The following is a 26,335-nucleotide window of genomic DNA, read 5'->3' as shown; positions in this document are numbered from 1 at the left end:
AATAGATTTTTTTTTTTTTTTTACAAGGCCTCTCTCCATATATTAGGAAAACTTTTTCCTTTCAAGCACTACTATAGACTGAATGGAAGGGCAAAGTAGAGTATAATTTAAGAGTTGAGGTTGTCTTCTTTCCTAGAAAGAACTAAATAGTATAGCCCAAGGGCAACTACTGTTGCCAGTTTCTTTTGTATCATTCAAAAATATCTTATGCATATACAGATATAGAATTACATGCCCCCCACCTTTTTTTCATACTATATGCATCCTTCTCCACCTTGCTTCTTTCACTTGATACATCTTACAGATATCTGTGGCAGGCTGTGTGGTCCATTGATGTATGGTTGTCATATCTGTACAACAGTTTTTCTGTGGATGGACTTTTAGCTTATTTTCATAATTGCTATTAGAAATACAATTTTTAATGAATATCCTACTTCATGTGTCTTCGTACACAGGTGTGAGTATAAATGTATGATAGATTCCTAGAAGTGCAATTGCTGGGATTGTAATAGCATTTTTAGTTTTAAATCAATAGTGCTTTCCACAGAGGTTGCATTGATTTACCTCCCACTGGTAAGATACAAGTGCCCCGTTTCTGCATATTCTCACCAATACAGAATGAACTTTGCCAGTCTAAGATGAAAAATGGCTTCCCATTATAAATTATAGCTTTAGTTATAATTTATAGTTAAAATTGTAATTTATAATAATAAATTCATTATAGTTTTAATTTACTCTTATGAGTAAGGCTGATTTACTTTTTTGAAAATATAAGTGCTATTTTTATTTTCTTTCTTGTGAACTATCTGCTCATTTCCTTAGCCCATTTTTTCTAGTGAGTTATTGAATTTTGCTTATCCATTGGTAGAAAATCTTTGTGCATTTAAGGAAATTAGACCTAAATTATATGTATTGCAGATATTTAGTCAGTTCTTCATTTTTATTGTTTTGCCATGCAGAATTTTTTGAAAAAATTGGCCAATCTTTTTATTATTTTATAGCCTTGAATTGGAGTAATTACTAGAAAGCCTTTCCTACTTTAAGATTATATGTGTGTGTGTGTGTGTGTGTGTGTGTGTGTATCCTGTTTTCTTCTACTAATTTTATGCCTCTGTTTTTTAAGATCCAAACCTTGAATCCATCCAGGATTTATTTTAGTATAAGTACTGAGGCAGAGCTCCAACTTAATTTTTTTCCAGAAAGAGCTGGATTTTGAATCCAGGCACTTTTACTCATTAGCTGTTAGATTTTGAACTAATCAGTTAACCTCTCTGAACCTCAATTTCCTTATCTGTATGATGGGAATAATAATACCTATCTAATGGGCCGTTGAAAAGATTCAATAAGATTATATATGGAAAACAGTTAGCACAATTCCTGGCACACCATGTGTTCAAGTCACGGTCCAAATGCCCAGGAGCCTGACAAAACAGTGTATTCTGGCAAAGAGGAGAAATTCTAGGTGTCAAGGATACAGAGGCCACCTTGCAACTCACTAGCTGTCATTTAGAGTCACTTCATCACCTAAACCCTCAGTTTCCTCATTTGCATAATGAATGATAAGAGCTAGCATTATCCTTCAAAAGTGGAGGGGGATAATTATTTTTTAAAAAAGGAGTTAGCTCATGAGGTTGTTGGGAGGTTTAGATTAGATCACATCTGTGAAAGAATCTTGTAAACTGTAAAGGACCAAATACAAATGCTGGAGTTTATGGCCTGTTGAATAAGGAGCAGCCATAGCACAGGTGGGTGTTTGACATCTGTGACCAAGGAGAATAATTAACTTGCAATAACATGAAATTAACAGCTGATGTAAAGCAAGTGAGCTTGCAGCAGTTGATTACAGTAATGGTTAGTGATTGCCTTCTAGTAATGAAGCAATAATGAGCTTCCTGAGACAGAACCTTGTTAGAGTGAAAGATGGATCAAAGGCTTTCAGTTCAATGTATGCGTATTGAGCACAGCGGTGGGATAAGCAGAGAACAGCATCTTGTTGAGGGTCAGTACTTGTCCTTAAGGATAGTAGGGGCAAGAGACTTGCAGAGCACAACTCCTTCCACCCCATCCGGGCAGACGAACAAGCTGGGATGTACTTGGAGGAAGGTCTACAGTCCTCTGGGATTGGCGAGGAGAGATTCACCTGCAGAGCTCCCATGCCAATTTGAACTCGGCCCCTGGAGTCTGGCCCAGATTCTAAAGAACTTCAGCCCAGTAATGTCTTTTTGAAATTTAACTTGTTGCCCTTTCTTATTCCTCTGTTTGGTTGTTCTGGATTTATCAGGGATATCTTGTTTCTTTATGCCCTATCCATCTCCCTCCACAGCTTCTGGGTGGGCATAGTGTTATGCCTAGGGCCTCTGTTTCTACTATGACCTTACTACTCATATTTTCCCTGGGTAGGGTTGCCAAATAAAATATAGGATGCCCAGTTAATTTTGAATTTCAGATAAACAGAAGATAATTTTTTAGTGTAACTGTGTCCCATGTAATATTTGGGTCACATTTATATCCTAAAAAATTATTTATGTGTCTCATGCAATATTGGGAACATGCATATTAAAATTTATTTCTTGTCATCTGAAACAGAAATTTCAGTGGGTGTCCCGGCTTTTCCTTTTTATCTTTTTTTTTTTTTTTTTTTAGCTGTATCTGGCATTCTTACCAGGTCAGCTCTGATTTCAATTTTGTCAAATAGTATTTACCATGCTAATGTTTCATGGAGCCCTAATAGCAAGGGATATTAAAAGGGGTTATATGAGAAAAGAATTCTCAGCTAAAATTATGTTTGGTAAATCCTGGATTAAACAAAGTTATCTGGTTTTCTTCATTATGGGAATTTTCAGAACATTTTAAAATCTCTAAGATTGGGTGATAGTATTTAGTATTTCTCAAAATTATGTCAGTGTGAAGCTATCCTTCATACCCCCCACTTCCTGAGTATTTAGGGTTGTAGGGGCAAATGTTAAATGAATGTGAGGGTCTCTGGTAATCAGTTCTATTTGCAGACCATTAGTTCTGATTTTAGGTTTTGGGAAAATATCATTTTATAGAAAACAAAAAGCTTTACATAATTCTATAATGTTGCTTTAGTTTGAAAAATTCATGTTTATATTAAAATATGCATATAGACATCAGTATATATAAATAAAAAGACTAGACTAGATGATGTACACCAGAATGTTAACTGTAATTATTCCCAGGAGGAGGCCAGGCTCGGTGGCTCACGCCTGTAATCCTAACACTCTGGGAGGCCGAGGGGGGAGGATTGCTCAAGGTCGGGAGTTCAAAACCAGCCTGAGCAAGAGCGAGACCCTGTCTCTACTATAAATAGAAAGAAATTAATTTGCCAACTAATATATATAGAAAAAATTAGGTGGGCATGGTGGCACATGCTTGTAGTCCCAGCTACTTGGGAGGCTGAGGCAGCAGGATTGCCTGAGCCCAGGAGTTTGAGGTTGCTGTGAGCTAGGCTGACGCCATGGCACTCACTTTAGCCTGGGCAACAAAGCGAGACTCTGTCTCAAAAAAAAAAAAAATTATTCCCCAGGAGGAGAGCTGGGTAGGGAAAGAGATGACAGGTGATTTTCTCTTCCTTTTTGTTTGTCTGTATTTTCTGCAATCAGGATGTATATGAATTTTGTCACAATGATGGGGGAAAAAAAACATTTATTATATTTCTTAAAGGAGCACCTTTCCATATATTATCTTATTTGTCTCTCAAGCAACTCAGTGATACAGGGTCTGATACCATTCCCATTTTATAGATAAGGAAACTTTACCCAGTGCTCTGTAATAGACCTGGGTCTCTTGGTTTCCTCACACAGGCTGCCTCTTTGGTAGGAGAGAATGTCCACACCTGCTGATGTGTAAAGTGCCTTGATGCCTGGTCATCCAAGCCTTCTGTTTATACACCAAGTTGAGGCTCTAAAAGGGAAAAGGACCTTCCTGCGACACAATTTTTGAACAAGGACAAGCTACCAAAATATTTTGGGAGGCATGACTGGGGGGTGTCAGAAAGTGGGGGGAGAGGATCTGGCCTCTGACTTTATCTGTTATACTGAGCCCCAAAGGGCAAAGGGAAAGACGCACAGATGTGCAACAGTGAATATGTTTTTTTAAGCCACTTTTTAAAAAGAGTTTATGTTACCAAATTGATATTGCTTAGAATGGTTGTTGTTTTTTAAGCTTTTCATAATAGATTTCATTTCCTGTATCTTTTTATATTGTTATTTATTTATTTATGGCAGGATCAACCTAGTACCTGTATCTTTTTGAAATTCATTTTTTCCTTTTTCTTATCTATTTTTTCCTTTTTGAATCTTATGCATATATCCATTATTTAGAACTATTGTGGTGATTATGATATTTGGGATTTTGCATGCTCTTCCAAGCAGCATTTCTGTTTATATCCCCTGTGCCTGGTACTTAGTTACATGGATGAGTAATGACTGAACTGTGAGAGTGGTATGCAGGAAAAAGTCTGAGTCCAGCTCCTGAAGGAGACCTGAGCTGGGGGGCACAGTGAGGGGCAGTGCCTCCCATTATATGATCATTGTGTTATCTGGAGTCAGCATGTGACCCTATCAATGTGGGTGTGCTGCTTCCAGAGTGGGGGCATTCTGGAACACCACAGTTCAAAGGGGTTTGGGGATCTATTCATTTGAGCCTCCAGCCCTCATGACAGATACAGCAACAATGCCAACCACATAGCAGGGGGCAGCAGCAGCATCCTGTTGCAGAAGTACCTGGGTTTTGGATTCAGATGGACCTGGGATTGAATCCTGGTCCTAAGACTAAGTAGTGTGACTTTAGGATAACTTCTCTGTGCTTCAGTTTCTTCTTGTTCAGTATCCTCTTCTGATGATTATACCTACATCATAGGGTTGTTTTGAGGATTAAATGAGTGATACATGTAGAAGAGCACCGGGCACATAATAAACATTGAATAAGTGCCACTATTATCATTATTAACAATAATAGAATAAATTATCATTATTAATAATAGTAGAATATAAAATAATAGTAGAATATAAAATCCTACGATGGTGTTTGGCCAGTAGCATATCTTGTGACATGTCTACTCCGCAGATAAGGTGTGACTTTTGTTCTCACTTTAGGGCTGGGTGTAACTAGCCAGTCTGCTTCTGAATGGGTTTCCTCAGCCTAGGATGCTGTCTTATCACATGGTGATTGGTGATACATGAGCTGTTACTTTATGGATCAAACAGAATGGCTTCCTCAAAGATTAGTAGTTTCCAGAGAATCTTGTGATCTTTTCATTCAGTAATGTGTTTTCTGTTAGAAACAGGACAGTAAATCCCATCCTGTTGGTAACCTGGAGTTTCTAGTCTAGCCTTAGCTATAGACAGCCTGCATTTTTAAAGAGATCAAACAATTTTTTTCCAGAGGTTTATGTAAAAAACATTCAACAGAACATGAAAGTAATTTCTTATAGAAAGGGGAAGTGTCTTCATTTTTATTCTGTGGCTTGCTCCAGGTGGTTACCACATGACACAATGCTGACTATGAAAAGCCTCTCTTTCCCCTTGTTTGCCTAAAGATGCTCTCAGGAGCCCTGTTTCTCTGGTCTTTATATTTGAACATTCTACTCTGGATTCTCTGCTTGGTTTATTTGACTTCTGGCAAAGCAGTAGAAATAAATATTTGTCAAACAGCATAGGCACAGAAAAAGAATGCAGTCCAGTCCTGTGTTTCCTGCTTCTTATGGCTTGTGAAAGAAGGGAGCCGTGGTCCACAGAGCCTCTGGTCTTCTGCTATCCTTGTGCTCATCTGTGAGTTTTATGTCCTTTTCACTTGTCATAGCTTTATCGAGTTTTAGTTGACATACCACATATCCCTGAGTTTTCATCAGGAGTTTGATGCTTAAACTACTACAGTGTGGTAGAAGAATTGTGTGTGTGAAGCGAGAGGGGAAGAGGAAAGGGAAATCACATTTATTGAGTCCTTTGTCATTCAATTCATCACATCTTTCTTGTGCCTTTCCTGTGAGCCAGGCATTGTGAAAGGCACTGTAGGGTATAGTTCAAGGACATGGGTATTGGAGCCGGGTTATCTGGGTTTGAATCTCAGCTCTACCAGTTGTCAGCTGTGGGACCCTATGAATTTTATTTAACTTCTCTTGTGCCTTGGTACCTATCTGTTAAGTTAGGATACTAATAGTGTAGTATCCACCTTACAGGACTGTTGTGAGAATTAAATGACTTATTGTAGAGTGAGATGATAGTGACAATGATGACAATGATGATGACAGGCAGAGGGTGTGATTGGGACTCAACCAGACATTTCATTGCCTCATACTGCTCATAGTCGTGTGTGTGTTTGTGTGTGTGTGTGTGTGTGTGTGTGTGTGTGTAGTCCTGAGATGCTAAAGGATGGGGTTGGGAGGTAGATATAAATAATTGATTACAGTTAAGCATGGTGAGTATTACCACAGGAGGGGAGGAGCACATTGTGGGAGCAGAGAGCAAGGAGGCTGGGCCCCCTCACAGGTCAGAGAAGCATACAAGGGGAAGTGGTGTTTAAGCTGAGATCTAAAGGGGGAGTAAAAGTTAAGAGGCCTGGGCGTGGCAAGTGTCAGTTGTGTTCTGTACAGGACAGTATAGTGAAGCTGTGAGAAGAAAACCAATCCTGTAGTATTTAAGTAGTCGAAGAAACCCAGTGAACCTGGATTGTGGGCTATGAGGAGAGTGTTGAGAGATGGGGCTGGCAACGAAGGCAGAAACCAGATCATAGAAAACTTGGGAGTCGTATTAAGGAGTTTGGGTGACTAAGAGCCTGGTGCTGTTCTTGGGGGGTTCCATGAATTCTTTCAAGCATCACAAATCTGCAGTATAGGTGTTATTAGCCCCATTTTGTTGATGAGGAAGTTGAAGCTCTGAAATACTGTCATTTGCCGAAAGGCACACACTTAGAAGGTAGTACAGCCAGAATTTGAACCTAGGCCTCTCTGGCTCCGTACTGATGACACCATATACCTTTGGAACTTGAAGTCTTATGATTTCGGGCCACCCTCTTAATTTCCTTTAACCTCAGTTTACTCACTTGTAAAATAGCTAATATGTTAATAAATACCAGCCTTATACACTTGCAAAAACAAATGGAAATGTACATAACGGGCCAAGTATAGTGCCTCACATATAGTTAGTGCTGCCACTGCTATGGACCCAGGTTCTTTTGCAGAGAAATGTTCCCACGAGCTGCTGCTTGCATGTTGGCTTAGTTGTCAGTCATTCTTCCAAGGATCATTTGAAATCCACATGGAAGTCACCTTTGCACACAGGGAATTGAGTCCCCTGGCTACTTGACAGTTCAGCGTGGTGGGCTCTCCTCTCTGGGCCCAGCAGCCTGCAGTTATCTGAGCTTCAGGTCTGCTGGTAGGAGGGACCCTGAGGCTTCTCTAACGCTCCCAAGCACCCTTCCCTCCTGAGCTCACAGGTGTCATTTTCCTCTCTCTCCAGAGTCTCTTGGGCCTGTTCTGCCTACACCTTATGAAATGAGTTCTGCTGTTGGCTCAAATTGCTACTTAACTTTTTTGTTGCTATTTAACTTTTCTCATGTTGGCCTTGAGGACTGACATTGTTTCCTCTCTGTATTTCCTACGCTGCTAGCACAATAGGATAGTAGGCACTCAATAGATTAACAGTTGCTTTACCAGGATAGGGCTTTATGTATGCCAAGGCTCTTTTGTAAGATTTCTTTTTGTATCTTCACAACAGCCTTCTGAAGTAGACAGAGCTCACAGTATTCTTTTTAGCACAATTGGGGAAACTAAGGCCTACGCATAAGCCATATGCCCATTAATTAATTTTTCCTTGTATAGAGTAGATATTTTACTAAGTGTAGCTCTGTCTCAGGGGCTAGGAAAATAGAGCTACAAGACATAATCCCATCCCTCAAGACGCTTGAACAAATAATTGTATACAGTGAGTGAAGTTTTAGGACAGAGGAATGGTGAAAATATTTAACTTTTTGGGGGGGGGAAGATCAGTGAAAGATTCAGAGAGAAAAGGATGCTTGCATTGGGCCGTCAAGGATGCAAAACAGGTAGAAGAGGGCATCCCAGGCAGAAGAAGTGGCATATACCAAAACGATAGGAATGAAAAGGCAGGTACTTTGTGAGGTCGTGTAGCGTCGGCATGCCTGGCAGGAGGTGTATAGGAATGGGATGATGATGGAGGGGAAGGATGGCTGTGAGTCCCATTGGTAAGACCCCAAGACCTCCAGGACTTGCAGGAGACTGAAAGGGCCCTTCTTAGTTCCTTCCCCTTCCTCAGTCTCCTAGTCGCTAGCACTTCTTCCCAGAGGCATAAACACCCCATAAACTACCTTTAAGCTCTGGGTGGGCTCTGCTTGGTCCTGCTTTGTGCATCCCCAGCTTGTCTACACATAGCTTTGCAATCTCCTTTCCCTGCTAAAAAGAAAACAGATCCTATCACAGGAGCAAACCGTGACCTGACTGCATGGAGGAATAAAGGTTACCAGGTGAAAGGACATCTGTGTCATTTGCACTCTGTGGCATGAGGTAGCTGGGAAGGAATAAAGTCCACCTGTGACTGAACACCTGTGTTCCTCTCGCTGGCAGGGTCACCAGAGGGGAGAATTAAATAGCTCTTTAAATGAGTCAGGTCTGTCATTCTTGAGGAGACAGCGCTGGCGCAACTTGAGCTCTGGGGGCAAGTCTGCCGGTGCCCCTCACTCTTTCCTGTGTTTGCCTTGCAGCTGTGTAAATGAGTATGGAAGATTATGATTTCCTGTTCAAAATTGTTTTAATTGGCAACGCCGGTGTGGGGAAGACGTGCCTGGTCCGACGATTCACTCAGGTAAGGGAACTTGGAAGTCCAGAGTTGGATTTCTCAGTCTAGCCTGCAGGGTTAGGAAAATCTGTTGGGATGGGTGACCTGTTCCTAGTGCCAGTCTGATGGCTGTGAGTTCCTAATGTACCCTTTAAACACTGCATCCACATTATAGCCTAGACTACAGTCTTTCAAACCACCTCAAGGGAGCATGGCTGTGTGGGTCATACCAAGCCTCTACTATTATTTATTTATTTTTATTCTTTTTATTTTAAGACAGAGTCTTGCTGTGTCACCCTGGGTAGAGTGCAGTGGTGTCATCCTAGCTCACTGTAACTTCAAACTCCTGGGCTCAAGCGATCCTCCTGCCTTAGCTTCCTGAGTAGCTGGGACTACAGGTGTGGACCATGATGCCCAGCTCTTTTTTCTATTTTTAGTAGAGATGGGGTCTGGCTTTTGCTCAGGGTAGGTGGACTCAAACTCCTGACCTCAAGCAGTCCTCCCACTTCAGCCTCCCAACGTGCTAGGATTACAGGTGTGAGCCATGGCGCCTGGCCCCATGCCTCTTCTTGCTTCCTTTAATGAAAGGGGCAAGTGGTTTTGCTTTCAACATACAGTATCAAAAATAAGTTATCAGAGCAAAAATAGATAGTTAGTTAATAATAATCCAAATTTGGAAACAAATGACATCAAACTGAACTTAAATATTATGCTTTTTAAAAAAACTCTAATAAAAATTAAATCAATCAAATTCCCTGCCTGTGCCTCCTTACAACCTCCTGGGAAGCTGAGTGAATCATTTTAGTGTAGAATCAAATATGCATATTTTCTAAATCTCTTCAATGGGAATGAAATGAGAACAGTGAAGTGTTATCTGAACAGAATTGATTGTTCCTCCTGGCTTGAATCCTTATCATATGACCTAAGTAGAAGTTCCCTTTGGGGCTGGCCTTTTGAGAATCACTGCCAGAGATTATATACCTTTTTTATATAGACATTAGTGAGAAATCATTCTGAAGTTGACCTCGTTTCTGTTTTCCCCTGAAAAATATAAATAGTGCCCTTTTTAGGACTATCGTGCATGTATCTGGCATTTCCTAAAGTGCTCATTGGGAAAGTTGAGTCTAGCTCTTCTATCTAGAGCACAGGGCAACCTGGTGCCATGGAAAGAGACCTGTGTCGAGAGTTGAGACTCGGGTCCTAGTCCCGGTTCTGCCGTGGCTCACCCGGTGAGCCTGGGTAAGCTCCTCCCGGCCTCCCTGCTCTGCTGCACATGAAAGGCCGGGTGAGCTCCAAGGCCCCTTCCAGTTCTGATGGTCTGTGGTTCTGTGGAAAACTAGAGAGGCAGATTGAATCGCATAAACAGCTTTAGGATCCAGAGTCACTGTGGAAATGTCAGTTTTTCCCATGATGAGTGAACACAGAATACAACCCTTGCTTTTTACTAAGCCTTGGCCTGGTGAAATCAAAAGTAACAAGCTAACAGGCATCTGGGGTCAGTCAGCCACCGTGGAGATGTATTGGAAACGCCACCTGGTTTCACTTCCACCTAACATTAGTAGTCTTTTCTGCTTTTGACAGAAGGACAAGTCTGTAGAGATGCAGATTAAGTTTCAGTCCCTTTATCAAAAGTTCCTTGCCTTAGTACTGACAGGTCACTTAGAGATTATTTAACCCACTCCTCTCATTTTACAGGTGAAGAGCTCAGAACTAGAGGGATTGAATGGCTTGTTTAGGATCTTCCATCATGCTAGTGGCAAGGCCAGGATTAGAACTCAGGTCTCCAGGTTCCCAGCTTGATAATTTCCATCTCCTGCATATTCTAACATCTAAGACCATTCTCTGTAAAAGCACAAACCTTGTCAATAAGGGTGAAAATGCCTCCGTTTTTAAGCAGTAATTTTTACCAACAGGCACTCTTGTTTTTCTTTTCCTTTTTCTGTCTACTTTTTACCCCTCTCAGCCCCTCAACTCCCTTATTATAAGTTTGTATTTCATAGGCAGGATTATGTTTGTGTTTGTTATTTAGTAGACAGTTAAAATGAATTGGATTCAGCTGTTTTTGTGGCATGAGGGGTTGGGGAACAAAATGGTAGAGGAAACTTTGGGAAGGATTTGTTTTATATTTTGGTATTTGTTGAGCTGCAAAACAGCTGGAACTATAAACTTGAAGCTTGGCAGCCTTGTATCTGAGCCAAGCCAAAACAGAAGAAAATGAATTCAATATTTGTAAGTAAAGTTATGAATGTTTATATTTACATCTTTTTGCAGACATGGAACATTTTCTTTTGGTTTGAAGCTCAGTCTTTTAAGTTAAAACTTTAATTAGAAAATTCCTAATTAAAGATACTCTGATCTTAGCTGCCAAAACGAATCAAGTCCATTTTACTTTAATTTCTGGAAATTCTGGAATATAAGTGAAGAGTGAGGAGAAACTGGATGGACAGTTCTTTTTTTTTAATTTTTTTTGATGGAGGTTTTTTTGATGGAAGTTCAATCCCTGCCCGCCCCCCCTCCTTTTTTCAGAGACAGAGTCTCACTCTGTTGCCTTGGGTAGAGTGCAGTGTTGTCATCGTAGCTCACTGCAACCTCAAACTCCTGGGCTCAAGGGATCTTCCTGCATCAGCCTCCTGAGTAGCTGGAACTATAGGGTCATGCCATGATGCCTGGCTAATTTTTCTGTTTTTAGTAGAGATAGGGTCTTGCTTTTGCTCAGGCTGGTCTTGAACTCCTGAGCTCAAGTAATCCTCCACCTCAGCCTCCTAGAGTGCTAGGATTATAGATGTGAGCCGCTAGCCACCGCAGCTGGCTAAGAGTTCTTTCTTGATAGAATTCCTTGCTACCTCCAACTCCCTCCCTAAGCTTATAGGAAATAATATATAATAGCAAATTACATTATACTTATAATTTTGCTACCATTTTTCTGGTTAAGTTTCCAGTTTGAAGTAAAGCTTTTTTTTTGGTTTTAAGATAGCTTATATCAGCCTTAAACTCATTGAATTTTAGGCCCAGAGAGGGTGGTTTGTCACACAGAGATCCTAAGACCACTGCCTCTGGTCTAGTACTATTTCTACTCTCCAGTCTCCCTAATAACTTTATTTTCTTAGATTATCTTCCCAGTGTCATTGGTCCAGATCCCATGTAATTATATATGCATGGTACATTGCTCTGAGGAAAACAGTGATCACCCTCAGGGCAGAGGAAAATTCAGAAGCTTCACTGTCTTCTTGTTGTTTCTCATGCTGAGTTCTTGTTTATTTTTTCATATGGTTGCCCACTTCCTTGACTGTCCATGCCCAAGACAGATAACCAGTTTTCGGCTCCCTCGATTTCACCTCTTTTAGAGCACATTTCCATTTTGCCCCTACCCTGACAACTTCAGTCATCCCTATGGCTACATGTGCCTCACTCTTTCCCTTGTGGCTAATTTTTCTGGTTCATTCTTCTGGTCCCCCCTGTCCTGTCCCAGTTTTGTCCTTCACCCTGTCTCTTCCTTTCTTTGCCTGCTTTTCTCTTTCTTCTCATTTTAGCGTTTCTGTCTCCCACTTTCTCCCTCCTGTCTCTTGCCCTCAAGACATACATACAAAGTTTAACAGGGCTCCCATGCCACTCACCAGAGTTCTCTTTTCTACCAGTTAACTGAGCCGAAGGAAGGACCTGGCGATGGATTGGGGGGAGTGGGGCAGGGAGGGATTGCATTTAATTGGAAGATTTGCTTAACTGTTATTTTCCATTTTCTTCTTTAGGGTCTTTTCCCCCCAGGTCAAGGAGCCACAATTGGAGTTGATTTTATGATTAAGACAGTGGAGATTAATGGTGAAAAAGTAAAGGTAAGATGCTTAATGTTTAATGAAGCTTTTCATGTGCTGTATGAGAGGTTAAGGGAAGTAGTATTTTCATAACATTTATTTAATTTCCTAATTGAAACTCATGTTGAAAAAAGTATACTCAGCCATGACAGCTTGTTTCCAAACAGAGTTCTTTGGACCCTTTATGGGGGCAGAAAGAGATTTTGGATGATGTGTGATAGACTGGAAGACAGAGAATGGCTAAGCAAGTTTATCCTGTCTCCTGTCATGTTGGAGGTAATGTAAAGACAAGGAAGAAATTTCTTTTTGGATCTGCTGATGTGGGCCAATAAGCAGTGCTGCCTCCTCTAAATAGCAGCCCCACGAAAGAGCTTCCTGGACTCCTACATTCCATTGTGGGTCATTTCATTATGAACCATTTATTAAAATTATCCTGTCTCTTACCATCCCCTTATCTCTAGTAAAGGAGAGATACTAAATGAGGGGTCCAGGAAAGGATCCATGATCTCTAACCTGTTCCTCCCCTATCCCTCCACCTTGTGGCTTCTGGATGGTTTGGTACCTGGAAGAAATATGATATGTTCAGTAAGAGGAGAATAGATTATGTTTATTGAGTACCTACTATATGTCAGTGCCTCCACTAGGTGCTTTTCCATGTGTTATATTTAGCTTACTCTTTACTGTAAACCCTGTGGGGTAAATGGCATTATCCTTGTTTTATAGGCTTCAGAGAAGTTAAGTAACTTATCCATGGCTATACAGTTTGGAAGGAAGGCAGACTGGATTTGAACAGGTTTTGCTAACCAGGACACCACATTGCTTCCCTATGGTCTCCTCTTGCCATGAGAGAAGAGGGGAATGAAGGCATAATAGGGCCTTCACCTTGGAGCAAGGAAAGGAAAAGGTGAAGGGAAGAAATGTGAAGAGAGACTAAATTACATGGAAGGATGGTCGAGATACTGATCTTTGGCATTGTCTCTGCCTGCTGTTGAGAATTATTGAAATTCCATTGTCAGGGCTTTCAGAGCTGAGTCCCATGGAAGGAAGCAAAAACCCAGCCATCAGTAGCATGAAGAAAACTGGTATCAGAGTTCTAGCTAGATCCCAATCTAGTCATCCTAAGTTTGGGTCCATGTTGTTTGCATCCTTCTCCCATATGTATCTGCACTCCTTCCTTTGAGTACCCTGGGAAGGTCAGAGAAGCTCCATGATGCTCTTGCAGCATTTTATAGATTCCTGCCATCACAGAGAAGTGTTTAGGATAGGGCTCCTGGCAGGGGGACAGAAGCTCTCCCAGTGTCTCTGCCAGCCCTGACTCCTTAAAATATTAATAATTCGATGGTATAGACATATACACCAAATACAATAGTGAATGGAGAGCTGGGACAATGGAAGATAAAAGCAGGGTATAAAATCCACTTAAATGCCAACCAGAAAGTGAAAAAAATACTGTGTTTGGGGTGGGGAGAAGGAGCTAGGCTGTGGAGACAGAAAGGAGACAGGAGTATGCTCAAGAGGCATTGTCAGGACGGGCCTCTTGTAGCTTTCTGTTGTTCCAGCAGAGGGGAGCTGGTTGCCAACACAGGGAGTTAGGTAAAGATAACTACTGTTTCATGCATTTTACTTCCAGATGTTTGGATTTCCCATTCATATATGCATATGTGTGTGAGTTCATTTGTTTGACAAGAAATGTTAGTGCCTACTGCATGCCAGGCATGGGGCATGAATAAGGGTGAATAAGAAATGGTCCCTACTGTTAAAGAACAGGCTTATTTTTTTCCTCCTAAATCCTCAGGCATAGATATTCCATTTATTCTACTTTCTGCAAACCATAACCTTATTTCTAAGTGCTTATTACATTCTGCTAAAATTAATCTTTTTATAATATCTGACTCCACCATAAGGCCACAGGCTCTCCAAGAGCAAGGTTTGCATCTTACACATCTTGTATTCCCAGCACAGTTCCTGTCCCCAATCCCTCTTCAGGCTTCTGGATCTTTATCTATAAAAAATGAGCATTGACTAATCTTCCAAATTCAGTCCAAATCAATTTGCCTGTGATTCTTTCTAGCCCAATATGTAGACTCAAGATATAGGATGACCCTTCTTTACTCACATTAATTGAAGGGCCTCATTAACATGTGGACAAATGAGGAGTAACTTCTTTATTTGAGGAGGGCAGAAGTGCCCAGTTTTATCTTATTATTGTCCTTGTTCTTTAACAGGTACTGACTACCTTTACTTGGTGATGTTTGAGTGTCTTTTTCTAGTCATTTGCAGGCTTTCCTTGAGCCCCATAAAGTGAATGCAAAAGAGAATCTGCTGGTTTATGCAGGATCACCCACCTGGTGAGTGGCAGGGCCAGGTCTCTCTCCTGACTTCTCATCACGTCCCTTGGCCTCCCCCGCAAGTATTATTCTTTTTAGGATGGCTCCCAGGATTAAAGGCAGGGAATCCAAGTTATTAGAAAGATTACTGTGGCTATTAAGGCGAAGTAACTGCTAAATCAGTAAAGGCAAAGTAAAGGAAGAAGCCCTTCTCTTATAAATGGTGTTCATTATGAAGGTGACTTTGGGTAGAAAATATAATTAAAACATGTAGACCACTGAACTATATACTTAAAGTGGTTGAAATGATAAATTTTGTTATGTGTATTTTAGCATAGGAAAAAAAGTGGAAAAAGTATAGAATTTTTGCTTATCCATTGATTTTTTTTTTAGCCTATCATAAATTAAGGAGTAATGAGCAAAACTCTAAGCTCAGTCTAAAACATTTTAACTGTAGGAGATTAATTATAATAGAAATAGAAGATTTGCTGTATTTCTTTCTAATCAGGTCTATGTTGCATAGAGAGGAAGGTTGTGAAAGCATATACCTATATTCATGCCTTCAGCCTTATGTCTGTCCAGTCATCCGTCATCCCATGTTATATATAGTAGATGTTTTGTGCCAAGCACTGTGGTAGGTAAAGCACCTTTGCCCACTAGGAACTTACTGTCATCTAGCTCTAATAATATTTTATCTGTAAGACCTCTTTAATATTCTATTAATCTATTAAATAGAATCAATCAGTCCCTCCTTTGTGATTCTACAATCCTTTGTTCTTTTAATTAGCCATCATTCAAATGTGCCCACCACATTCTATGTACTGTGCTAGAAAGACACTGGGGGTATAAGGTCCAATAAGAGACAGCCCTTGCCCTCAAAAAACTTGGTCTAGTAAGGAAACTGACTAGTAAACCAATGATTGCAGTGCATTATTGTGACCATTAGGCAATGGAGGTTAAGTAGTAGTGCAAAGAAGAGAGTAGACAAACAGCGTAGCTTTATGCTGGAGCTAAGAGTGATTAGAAAGCCCATGGCTGCAGTATTGAAAACATGATACTAACACTAGGAGACACTTTCTTCTTCTAGCGCCTCTTTAATAGAATATCTCATATTGTACTATTGTTAACTAACTATGTGTATGTCCTCCCTATGGACCAGGGGTCCTCAAACTTTTTAAACAGGGGGCCAGTTCACTGTCCCTCAGACCATTAGAGAGTGCGCACCGTGGGCCCCGGACGAGTCGGCTGCTAAGCAGGACAGGCAGCGGCGGCAAAAACACCTGGAGGGCTGGATAAATGTGCTAGGCGGCCCACATGTGGCTCACGGGGACTGTAGTTTGAGGATGCCTGCTACAGACTGTGAGCTCTTTGAGATCAGGGATCATGTTTTATTCACCTTTGTGTCTTCTCTGTGCCTAGCACAGTGGCCTGCATATATTATTGTTCTGTAAATGCTGAAAAGAAGCAAATGAATTGCAGAGAATAGTGAAACCAAGTCGAGTGATAAAGGCAGTGGAATATTAATAGCCTCTATAATCAACTGTCCAATCCAATTCCAGGCTAGAAACAGGCGGCCGCCTATAAGAAAGTAGCATATATCTTGGCAATATTTCAGTATTTAAACAATTGTTTGACTATTAAAACATTCAAAACAAGTGTTTTAGAGGCTCAGGGTGGATGTATAATAATAGTCTGTTATTCTAAGACACATCCTGGCAGAGAAGGGCCCATGTCCCTAGGTTTGAGGCAGAAAAGAGAAATAGCTTTTGTCCCAGGAAATACCATAACATCTGTATGGTCGCCTTCAGCATACACAGATTTTCATGTATGTCATTGAAGAACAGCTGCAACCGCAGACCAAAGGAGAGCCTTTGTGTGCTGCTGATTCATGGCAGGGACTATCTGTCACTCAGCAGTCTCTTTAGCTAAGCTGGTATGAGCACAGGTTGACACCAGCTGATTCATCCTCTTTGGATACAGATGTATATTTAAATTAGTCTTCAATGGCAAAGGCTATTGAATGAGTCTCAATTGGGAATAGAAGACCTAGAGTCTCAGTCTCAGCTTTGTGAGTGACCAGTTAGGACACAGTTGCCATTAATAAGGGGAGGCATAAACTTGGCTACCTCACTAAGTTGTTGTAAGGATTTTTTTTTTCGAGACAGAGTCTCACTCTGTTGCCCTGACTAGCTCCCAGCAACCTCAAACCTGGGCTCAAGCAATCCTTCTGCCTCAGCCTCCCGAGTAGCTGGCACTACATGCCCGGCTAATTTTTTTCTATATAGTTTTAGCTGGCCAATTAATTTCTTTCTATTTTTAGTAGAGATGGGGTCTCGCTCTTGCTCAGGCTGGTCTCGAACTCCTTACCTTGAGCAATCCGCCCGCCTCGGCCTCCCAGAGTGCTAGGATTACTGGCATGAGCCACCGCGCCTGGCCTGATGTAAGGATTAAATGAGACTGTCAATAAATATTTGAGCATCTACTATTTGCCAGACATTGTATTTGCTGAGTAAAATGGATCCTGACTTCCCCTTCATGAAGCTTTCAGTCTAGTGGGGAAGACAACTATTAAACAAATGATTACAAAAAAATAAATGATTCAAGTGCATCAGGTGCCATGAGGGAGGATGACAGGAGATGCTGCGAAAGAGACTGTGGAGGGTAAGGGATAGGGAACCTAACCTAGTCTGAGGGTTCTGCAGATCCTTCCCTGAAGAAGTGACATTATGTCTATGGAGGTTAGTGCACCTGTGACCTGGCAAATGTATACAGTTAGGAGGGAAAGATTGTTGTTGTTGATGTTCTTATTTTTCAAGTCCTTGTGCTTTGTTCTACACTCAACAGTCTCTCTGAACAGTTCTCTCTATACAGAGAAATTCAGAGAGGAGAAGTAACAAGTGTTTTTTGCCTTCTTTGTCAATTATTAGATCTTACAACTGGTAGATAACTTCAGAAAAATGTGAATTTTCAGCAGGTTGCATATTATTAACCCCTTTTTATAAAAGAAACAACTGAAGCCTAAAGAGATTAAGTGACTTGCCCAAGGTCATAGAGTTTAAAAGTGGTGGAGGGAAATTATGTTTTTGTCTGCCATGGCACTCTTCCTATTTTTGTTAACAAAGATAACACCTTAATGTGTTCATTTGAATTTTGAACTGGAAAAGGTGGTGAAGTTGGATTTTTCCCCCTCTCCGGTTGCTGACTGAGTTAGCAGCAGTCACAGGATGACAACTTGCTCTGCATTGTGGCTTTTGTCATACAGCATTGTGGTTAAGAGCATAGACTCTGGAGCTACAATGCCTGGTTGAACTGGCTCTGGAACATGCTGACTGTGAGATAGATGCGAAGTTAATTAGTCTCCTTGTGCCTCAGTTTCCTGATGTGAGAATGGGCATTGTGATAGTACCTACCTCTTTGGGTTATTATGAGGAATAAGCGAGTTACTACTTGAAAAATGCTTAGAATAGAGCTTGGCACATGATATGCTCTCAATAAGTTTTTCTAAAATTTATTTTTTAAAAACAAAGAGGAAACTCTTAAATAACAAAGAGAAGAACAAAAAACGAAACAAGTCCCTCTCCCTAACCAGAAATACACCCAACACATTAAGAAAAAAATAAATCATAAGTGCTTTTCTTTTTTTTAGGGAAGAAAACAACCACAGACTAATTTGGGTGAAGGTGTTCCCATTTCCAAACAAAAGCAATTTTCTGCTTCTCCAACCCAATCTTTCTCTTATGCCTTTACAGCTACAGATCTGGGACACGGCAGGTCAAGAGAGATTTCGGTCCATTACCCAGAGTTATTACCGAAGCGCCAATGCCTTGATCCTCACCTATGACATTACCTGTGAGGAATCCTTCCGTTGCCTTCCTGAGTGGCTGCGGGAGATAGAGCAATATGCCAGCAACAAAGTCATCACTGTGTTAGTGGGTAAGTAAGGACTAAAGAGGAGGGAAATTGATTTGTGGGCATCAGAGAATTTGTAGTTGTGTAAAGCTTGTGCTTGGGTACCTTCCAAGGATACAGCTATATACTTCATGCAGTCAACATTTACTTCTTCCACAATTGAAGAGAAAATGAAATAGGTCCTATCCCATGGTGATGGTTTAGAAAAAATAAAGTACAAAAACATTGCTAACTGATTTTTCTATCAACATAGGTTCTAGGAAAGAAGTTGGATGGTCATGAAAGTTATGTGGGCTGCTGAACATTAAAAAAAAAAACAAAAAACTAATCACAAGATGGTGCTAATGGGTGGTCTAGAAGTAAAATGTCTTTTAAGTTGATAAGGAATTCATTATTGAAGCAATTGTTTATTGCCCCAAAAATGGACTTTGGTTATTTTTTTCCTTCCTAATATTTATGCTGATTTAAGAAATTCTATGTTTTAGAAAGAATCCACTAAGGGAAATGCCACAGTTTGTTTCATCTTGTAGGAAAATAGAATCTCTGTTTATTATGGGGGGAAAGAAGAAAACAACCCTTGGTTTTCTGTGGTGACAAATATATCCATTAAAAACAGAATTGCAATGTAATGGACCAGATCATTAAAAATTTCTCTAGTTGTAATGGAAAAAGTGTTAATAACTGTTTGGTTGTTTAAATGTTTTCTTCCTAGGAAGGAATGTTGCTTTATATTCTAGACCTGAATTTTAGAAATCTGGAAAGAGAACCTTAGAAACATTCTTAAATTACAAACTATAGTTAACAGTAAGCTAAGTAAACACTTTATATAGCATTATAAATGGTATATAAGAGCCAGGAATCATACTAGGAACTTTGTGTGTTATTATCCCTAATTTACAGATGAAGAAACCAAGGAAGGCTCAGAGAGGTGAAGTTCTTTGCCCAAGGTCACAAGCATGTAAGATCAACTCTAAGCCCTGTAGTTGCCCACCTGTAATATTCTGCTTTGTAACAAATTGCTGGACTTTTCCTTCAGGCTGCTGGGTTAAGTATGTGCCTCTCTATGAGCTAGTGCTCTGTGCCCAGGCCTAAAAACCCAATTGCACAAGGGAAAACCTTTGCCATGAATCATTTGACAGCCCCTGGCTCTGGACTTGTGCTTTCTCTCTGTTCCATAGGAAGCCCTTGAGATCTTGAGTCAAAGCATTACTACTTGGGGTTTTATCTAAGGAAGTTAAATGAAGATTTGAGAGGAGATGGTTCAATATGAAAGAGACATTGGCCTTTTTAAAAATAATTAACTTTTTACTATGGAAAATTTCAAACATAAGCAAAAATAGGGAAACAGTACAGTGAATCCCCATGTACATATCTCTCAGCTTCAGTAATTATCAGCTCATAGCCAATCTTATTTTTTCTGTCCCCGTCTATTCTGTCCACCCTCCCCCTCAGATTATTTTGAAACAAATCCCAGTTGTTATATTAATTCACCCTTCAATATCTATGTATATCTCTAAACGATAAGATTCTTAAAGTGAAAACCTAACCACAATGCCATTTTCATACCTAAAATATATTAACAATTCCTTTTTAGCCTCAAAAAATTTAGATAATGTTCAAATTTCCCTGATTGACTCATGAATTTTTTGTGTGTTCAAATCAAGATCCATATAAGGGCCACGTGTTATAATTGATTATGTCTTTTTCTTTTTTTTAAAGATTGTTTTTTCACAATGATTACGTCTTTTAATTCTCCTTTTGTTTGTAGGTTCTCCTTCTATTTTTTCCTCTCTTAGAATTATTGCTAAAGTGTTTGTTTGTCTGGCGGGGCGCCATGGCTCATGCCTGTAATCCTAGCACTCTGGGAGGCCGAGGCAGGCGGATTGCTCAAGGTCAGGAGTTCGAAACCAGCCTGAGCAAGCATGAGACCCCGTCTCTACTATAAATAGAAAGAAATTAATAGCCGGGCATGGTGGCTCATGCCTGTAATCCTAGCTCTCTGGGAGGCTGAGGCAGGTGGATTGCTCAAGGTCAGGAGTTCAAAACCAGCCTGAGCAAGAGCAAGACCCTGTCTCTACTATAAATAGAAAGAAATTAATTGACCAACTAATATATATAGAAAAAATTAGCCAGGCATTGTGGCACATGCCTATAGTCCCAGCTACTCGGGAGGCTGAGGCAGCAGGATTGCTTGAGCCCAGGAGTTTGAGGTTGCTGTGAGTGAGGCTGACGCCACGGCACTCATTCTAGCCTGGGCAACAAAGTGAGACTCTGTCTCAAAAAAAAAGTGTTTGTCTTACAGACTTTATACGTCTAAATTTTGTTGTTTCACTTCTGTGGTATCATTTGACATGTTCCTCTATCACCTATATTTTTTGAAGATTTATAGGTAAATCTAGAGGTCTGATGAGATTCAGGTTTTTTGTTTTTTTTTCCTGTTAGCCAAAAGACTACATATATGGTATTCTGAGGTACAGTTCTTATAGGACAGGCAAGAATGCTTGATTCTTTCTTTTTTATTTACCACTTTTCAAGGTAATAAGTTGGTTCTCTAGTCTGTTTCAAAAGTAACTATTGAAATTTGTGTATATTTTTAATATCATAATGAACTTATGGAGTTAGATATATTTGATATATTCCTGTCCCTTGCAATTATTATTATTGCTCTTCCAATTTTTCCATCTTTTACAGTGGAAGCTTTTTCACATGGGCTTCTGAGTCCTTTTGACATAACCCCAGAAATCTTTGATAATTTTTTTGCTTTCTGGTGTAAGTGTTCAAGCCATATCTTGTGCACTTCTTGCCCCAGACCTGGAATTAATCATTTCTTCTAGAAGTGCTGTTTTTTTAAACAGGAAGTTGTGTTTAGAGGCTAAAACCTGGGTTCTAGGAGTCCCTCTGACTAGTGGGTTGGTCATCATTTTTAGGCTTTTCAGTGGGTAAAGCATGTGTGTGCGTGTGTGTGTGTGTGTGCGTGAGTGCATGCGTGTGGGGGGTGTGGTAAATTCCATAGTATCTACAAAAAGGCTGTCTTATTAGGCTCTACTAGGTGTTCTGATTCACACGACTATCATAGACCACGTGTGGCATCATGTTCATTTAGAAGGATACAGGACAGGAAACATGGCTTAACAGCAGGCCAGCAGCAGGCATCCTTCTTTGGTGGGAGTAATACTCATAGCAGTCCACATAGCTTTCCAAGACAAGTCAAGTGTGAGGGAACAAGGCTCACTTCAGGCAAGTGCAGGATCTGCCCTGGCCTAGACACCTCAATGCCCCACAGGAGCCAATATCTCTTATAACAACTCCATAGTCCTAATGTTCAGAGTCTCATCACCACATTCAGAGAAGCCCAAAGTTATGGCTTTCCACTAGGTATTTATAATCCATAGATAGAATTCCAAGACCTGATGTAATTTATCAATCAGCAGGCATTTTTACCATAAGCAATATTGCCAGGTAACACAATTGACATATCACCTTTGTAAAGTTTCCCAGACAGTAGAAGTAGAAAACTTTTTTAAAGATAAAATACACTATGAATTATTCACACTGATATGTCTATTTATAATTCAGGACTGCAGATATGTACTTAACCTCATCAATCTTATATCTATATTGCCTTTTTCTCATGCCAAAATTCCAGTTCCCAATGACACCAGCATAATTACTCATTTACTTTATCTTGTAACACACATATACCAGCCTCAGAATAACAATACCAAGACTACCACCACCAAAATGATTACTGAAATCAAGACTTTTTCCTTCAGTTCTTTTTGTCCTTAGGGTATATGCCAATACAGATGCATGGTTAAATTAATGTATCTTAAACTCACTCGAAATAGTTCCTGTCCGTGTGGTTATACCACTACATGAAAAACATGTTCATTTGTTTAATTTTGCTTTCAACTTTTAGGAATTGCTTTTTGAATTTAATTTTATATTGTATAATTATAATTAATTATATAATTATATAAAACATTTATAGGTTTTTAAAGTCAAACCTACAAAATAAAGTATATTCAGAGAGGTCTGGTTTCTATCCAGACCTCTCTGTCCCCTCAACCTTGTTCCTTTCATAGGTAACCTTATCTTTTAAACTTAGATTTTGATTTGTGTTTCCATTTAAAAAGGGAATAAAGTACATAATATATATTCATATTATTTCCTTTTTCTTGAATAGATGTTACACATTATATATATTTTGCTGCTTTTTTTTTTTTTTTTTTGCTGAACAGTGTATCCTAGTGTACTCATGCTATGGCAGTATATGAAAACATCCCTCATTGTTTTTTATAGTGGCAAATACTCCATTGTATGGATGTACCATAGTTTATTCAGTCAGTGCCCTACTGATGGACATTTGAGTTGTTTCCAGTTCTTTGCTGTTAAAAACGTCACTCACATTTTAAAATAAACATTTTAGTAACCATAGTCATATTGGCTTTGCTTTACTCGCCCATCTGTCTGGTTTGACTTCAGATCTGGAATTGCATTTTGATTCTTCAGGGGCTGCAAAAAGTCAAATGATGATTCTTCCTTTGATTTTGCTGCTGTTACAGGCAACAAGATTGATCTGGCTGAAAGGAGAGAGGTCTCCCAGCAGAGAGCCGAAGAATTCTCAGAAGCTCAGGACATGTATTACCTGGAGACCTCAGCCAAGGAATCTGATAATGTGGAGAAACTCTTCCTTGATTTAGCATGCCGACTCATCAGTGAAGCCAGACAGAACACACTTGTGAACAATGTATCCTCACCCTTACCTGGAGAAGGGAAAAGCATCAGCTATTTGACTTGTTGTAATTTCAACTAAAGGCTGAGGCAAGGAGAAGCAAAAGGAATCAGCAGCTGCCCTATGGGCCACACGTTACTGGGGAGATCTGGAGATGACTGTGGCTCCCGCTCTCGGATCTTCTGACTCCTGTGAGCTCCTGAGCTTACAAAGCATGGCAGGCCAAGGGCCTCAACCGCAGGCCAGCATTAGCAGAACATATAATGGTTTCACCCTTTTGCAGTCTGGAGTTGGAGCAAGGAGAAAATTGCACTAGGCACTCCATGATCTGCAGAGCATGTTGCTTTTGTTTTTTTAAAAAGCAAGTAAAAGTGCATTCCTGAACACAGCCCAGGGGGGAATGTACTGTAGGGATCCCTCCTGCACGTCAGTGGGTGCATGTGGGGGCTGTTCTTTAGGGCTTCAGTAGTAATCTTCTAGGGGCCCTGGTTTTCTTGTCTACCAGGTAAACCAAAACTGGGAAGGCCAAGTACTGTCTCTGTGGTGCATATTGATGACCCCGTGGGGATTTTGAAAAGTGTTATTTCTCTTGTCCACAGGCACTTTCAAGAACTTTGGGATGTAAAAATGAAACGAAACCTTTACCCATGACCAACAGTAACAATCATTGTTTTAATAATATATTCAAGCTCCATGACTCCTTTTGGTGCTAATGATTCTGCTGTTTCACAGACCAAACGTTTTAGTACATTGATGTCTTTAAATGTATTATATAGAAATAAAAAAATGGGGGAAGTCCATGAATCAGCACTCTTTCGCAAAGTCTCATTACTACCTTTTTAAAGGTGGATTTGTTAGAAAAGAGAGTACTTTTCCTTTCATGTTCCCCATTGAATCTCTACCATTTTCTTCTACTCTCTTATCTTCCTGCCCTTTAAGTAAATGAAAAAATTTGAAAAATGAAAAAAATAATACAGATATGGACGATATCTAAAACATGAGTAGTATGAGAAAACTGACCAGATATGACCAAAATACTGTGGATTAATGGACTGCAGTGCAGGGTTTCAAGCAGAGCACAGTCCTAGATAGCAGGTCACATCACATTTACTTCCTGGTACTGTCCATCTTGGACAGACCAAGGCTTAGGATTTTGTAGATTTTTATAGTATGATCAGTGAGAATAGCAACAGATGAAAAGTTTCACGATCCATTTTTGTATCTTCAATGATAACCTTAGAAAAATTCTGCTTGTGGAAGCAGGTTGAACTGTCATTTATCCCCTCTTGTAATAATGTTACTCTGAGACTCAAAGACCATACACTCTTTCCTGTTTCTTTTTCTTTTCCTTTCTTTCCTGGTCTCTCTCTCCTTTCCTCCCTCCCTCCCTCCCCCCACTTCTTCCCTCCCATCCTTGTATGCATGTGTTACTGCAAATCTCCAATTCAAATGGAGGTGTATATGCCTTTACTTAGCCAATTTTAAAACAGGACTCAAAATGGAAGATGTGCTGCTGAATGTGTTTCTGTTTCTTCAGTGCCATACTTTGATATCTTCCAATTTGTTCTCTGATATAAATGCAAATTGGGAAAATAATTAAACCTGTTATGTTGTTGATGCTGTCAGAGGTTTCTGTAGCTTGCTGCTTAGCATAACTGAGGGATGAGTAATGGAATAAGATGTAGTATACAATTCCACTGTTGCTGTAGATGGTGACAACCTCAGTCCTGATATGTTGATGTTTAAAAGCTATTTAATTGTAAAGAAATGAGTGACACAGGGACATGATATTGATAAAGCATCTAGCATTTCTCTAACAGGTTCCAGAGTGACCAATCTCTTGCTCATGGGATTATATATATTGTGTAAGGGACTGATATGTTTGATTGCCCTCACTGTGTTTTTCCCGATCCTATGGGAAAGAGAAAGGGATTCCAGAAGTTTGACTTGTTTTGCTTTTAGAATCTGCCTCTACAGGAAAGAAAAATCATTTTAATAAAAATCAAAACAATTTATAATAATTGTAACTTTCCCTCCCCATCTTCTCCACTAAGCCAGCAAGTAAAGGTATTTAGAAAACAAGTTAATCAAAGTGGGCAGACGAATTTCGCTTTTTAAACTGTGAGCAAATGTCCCTAACTTTAGATTTATTACCTTTCATTTAGGGCAAAAGTGCAATGTCCCCAGCACATGATGACTCAACTTTGTCTCACAGCAGCAAGTGTATTGAAAATAAAGTTGCTTTGTGAACTTAGAGGAATGTGTTTTGTGAGATTGGACCAATGTAGTTGCAAAATAACAGGTTTTAGGGCCACACTTTTATTATGAAATTCTCATTCCCTAGGGTTTAGCCTCCTCTTTATACCCTTGGCCAGACTCAGAAGGGGATTAGAAAGCTCTTCTCTTGGCCCTTGTCTTCCCTGTTACTCCTCCCAGCCTTTCTGTAGCTTACAGTCACCCATCCATGGCCCATCAGCAGGGACACATGAGAATGTGGGACTTTGTTTCTTTTTTTCTTAGTTGTGTGAATTCCAGATTAGGCCTTATGGACACTAGTCCATTGATATATCTCAAGTTTGAGAACAATCCCTGACAATATTGTAGGTGCAATAAATATTAGTTGAATAAACAATTTAGTGCCAAGAGGGACTTTTTTAGTTAAACAGAAATTCCTTCAAGTAGAACTTGAGAAAGGACACTAATTAAATGAAGTCATCTTCACACTGGCCAGGACCTAAACTT

General features: G+C 40.0%; 1 protein-coding gene across 4 annotated transcripts in view; it reads left to right on the top strand.

Annotated features, from left to right (window-relative positions):
- The window catches only part of RAB30 (RAB30, member RAS oncogene family), a 79,362-nt gene extending 53,515 nt beyond the window's left edge, over nt 1–25,847 (top strand). For 3 of the 4 annotated variants that reach the window (XM_012736118.2, XM_076002357.1, XM_012736120.2), the window contains 4 exons: nt 8,740–8,840; nt 12,560–12,643; nt 18,699–18,882; nt 23,424–25,847. In XM_012736118.2, coding sequence (XP_012591572.1) covers nt 8,748–8,840; nt 12,560–12,643; nt 18,699–18,882; nt 23,424–23,674 — 612 coding nt within the window. In that variant the 5' untranslated portion in view covers nt 8,740–8,747 and the 3' untranslated portion in view covers nt 23,675–25,847. Of the gene's footprint in view, nt 1–5,094; nt 5,793–8,739; nt 8,841–12,559; nt 12,644–18,698; nt 18,883–23,423 lie in introns of those variants that run through there. The other variant, XM_012736121.3, reaches the window with a different exon arrangement.
- The last annotated feature ends 488 nt before the right edge of the window (nt 25,848–26,335 follow it).

This window comes from Microcebus murinus, chromosome 4 (assembly GCF_040939455.1).
Source record: "Microcebus murinus isolate Inina chromosome 4, M.murinus_Inina_mat1.0, whole genome shotgun sequence".
In the NCBI taxonomy this organism is placed as follows: Eukaryota; Metazoa; Chordata; class Mammalia; order Primates; family Cheirogaleidae; genus Microcebus; species Microcebus murinus.
This window is presented reverse-complemented; position numbering and strand designations above follow the sequence as displayed.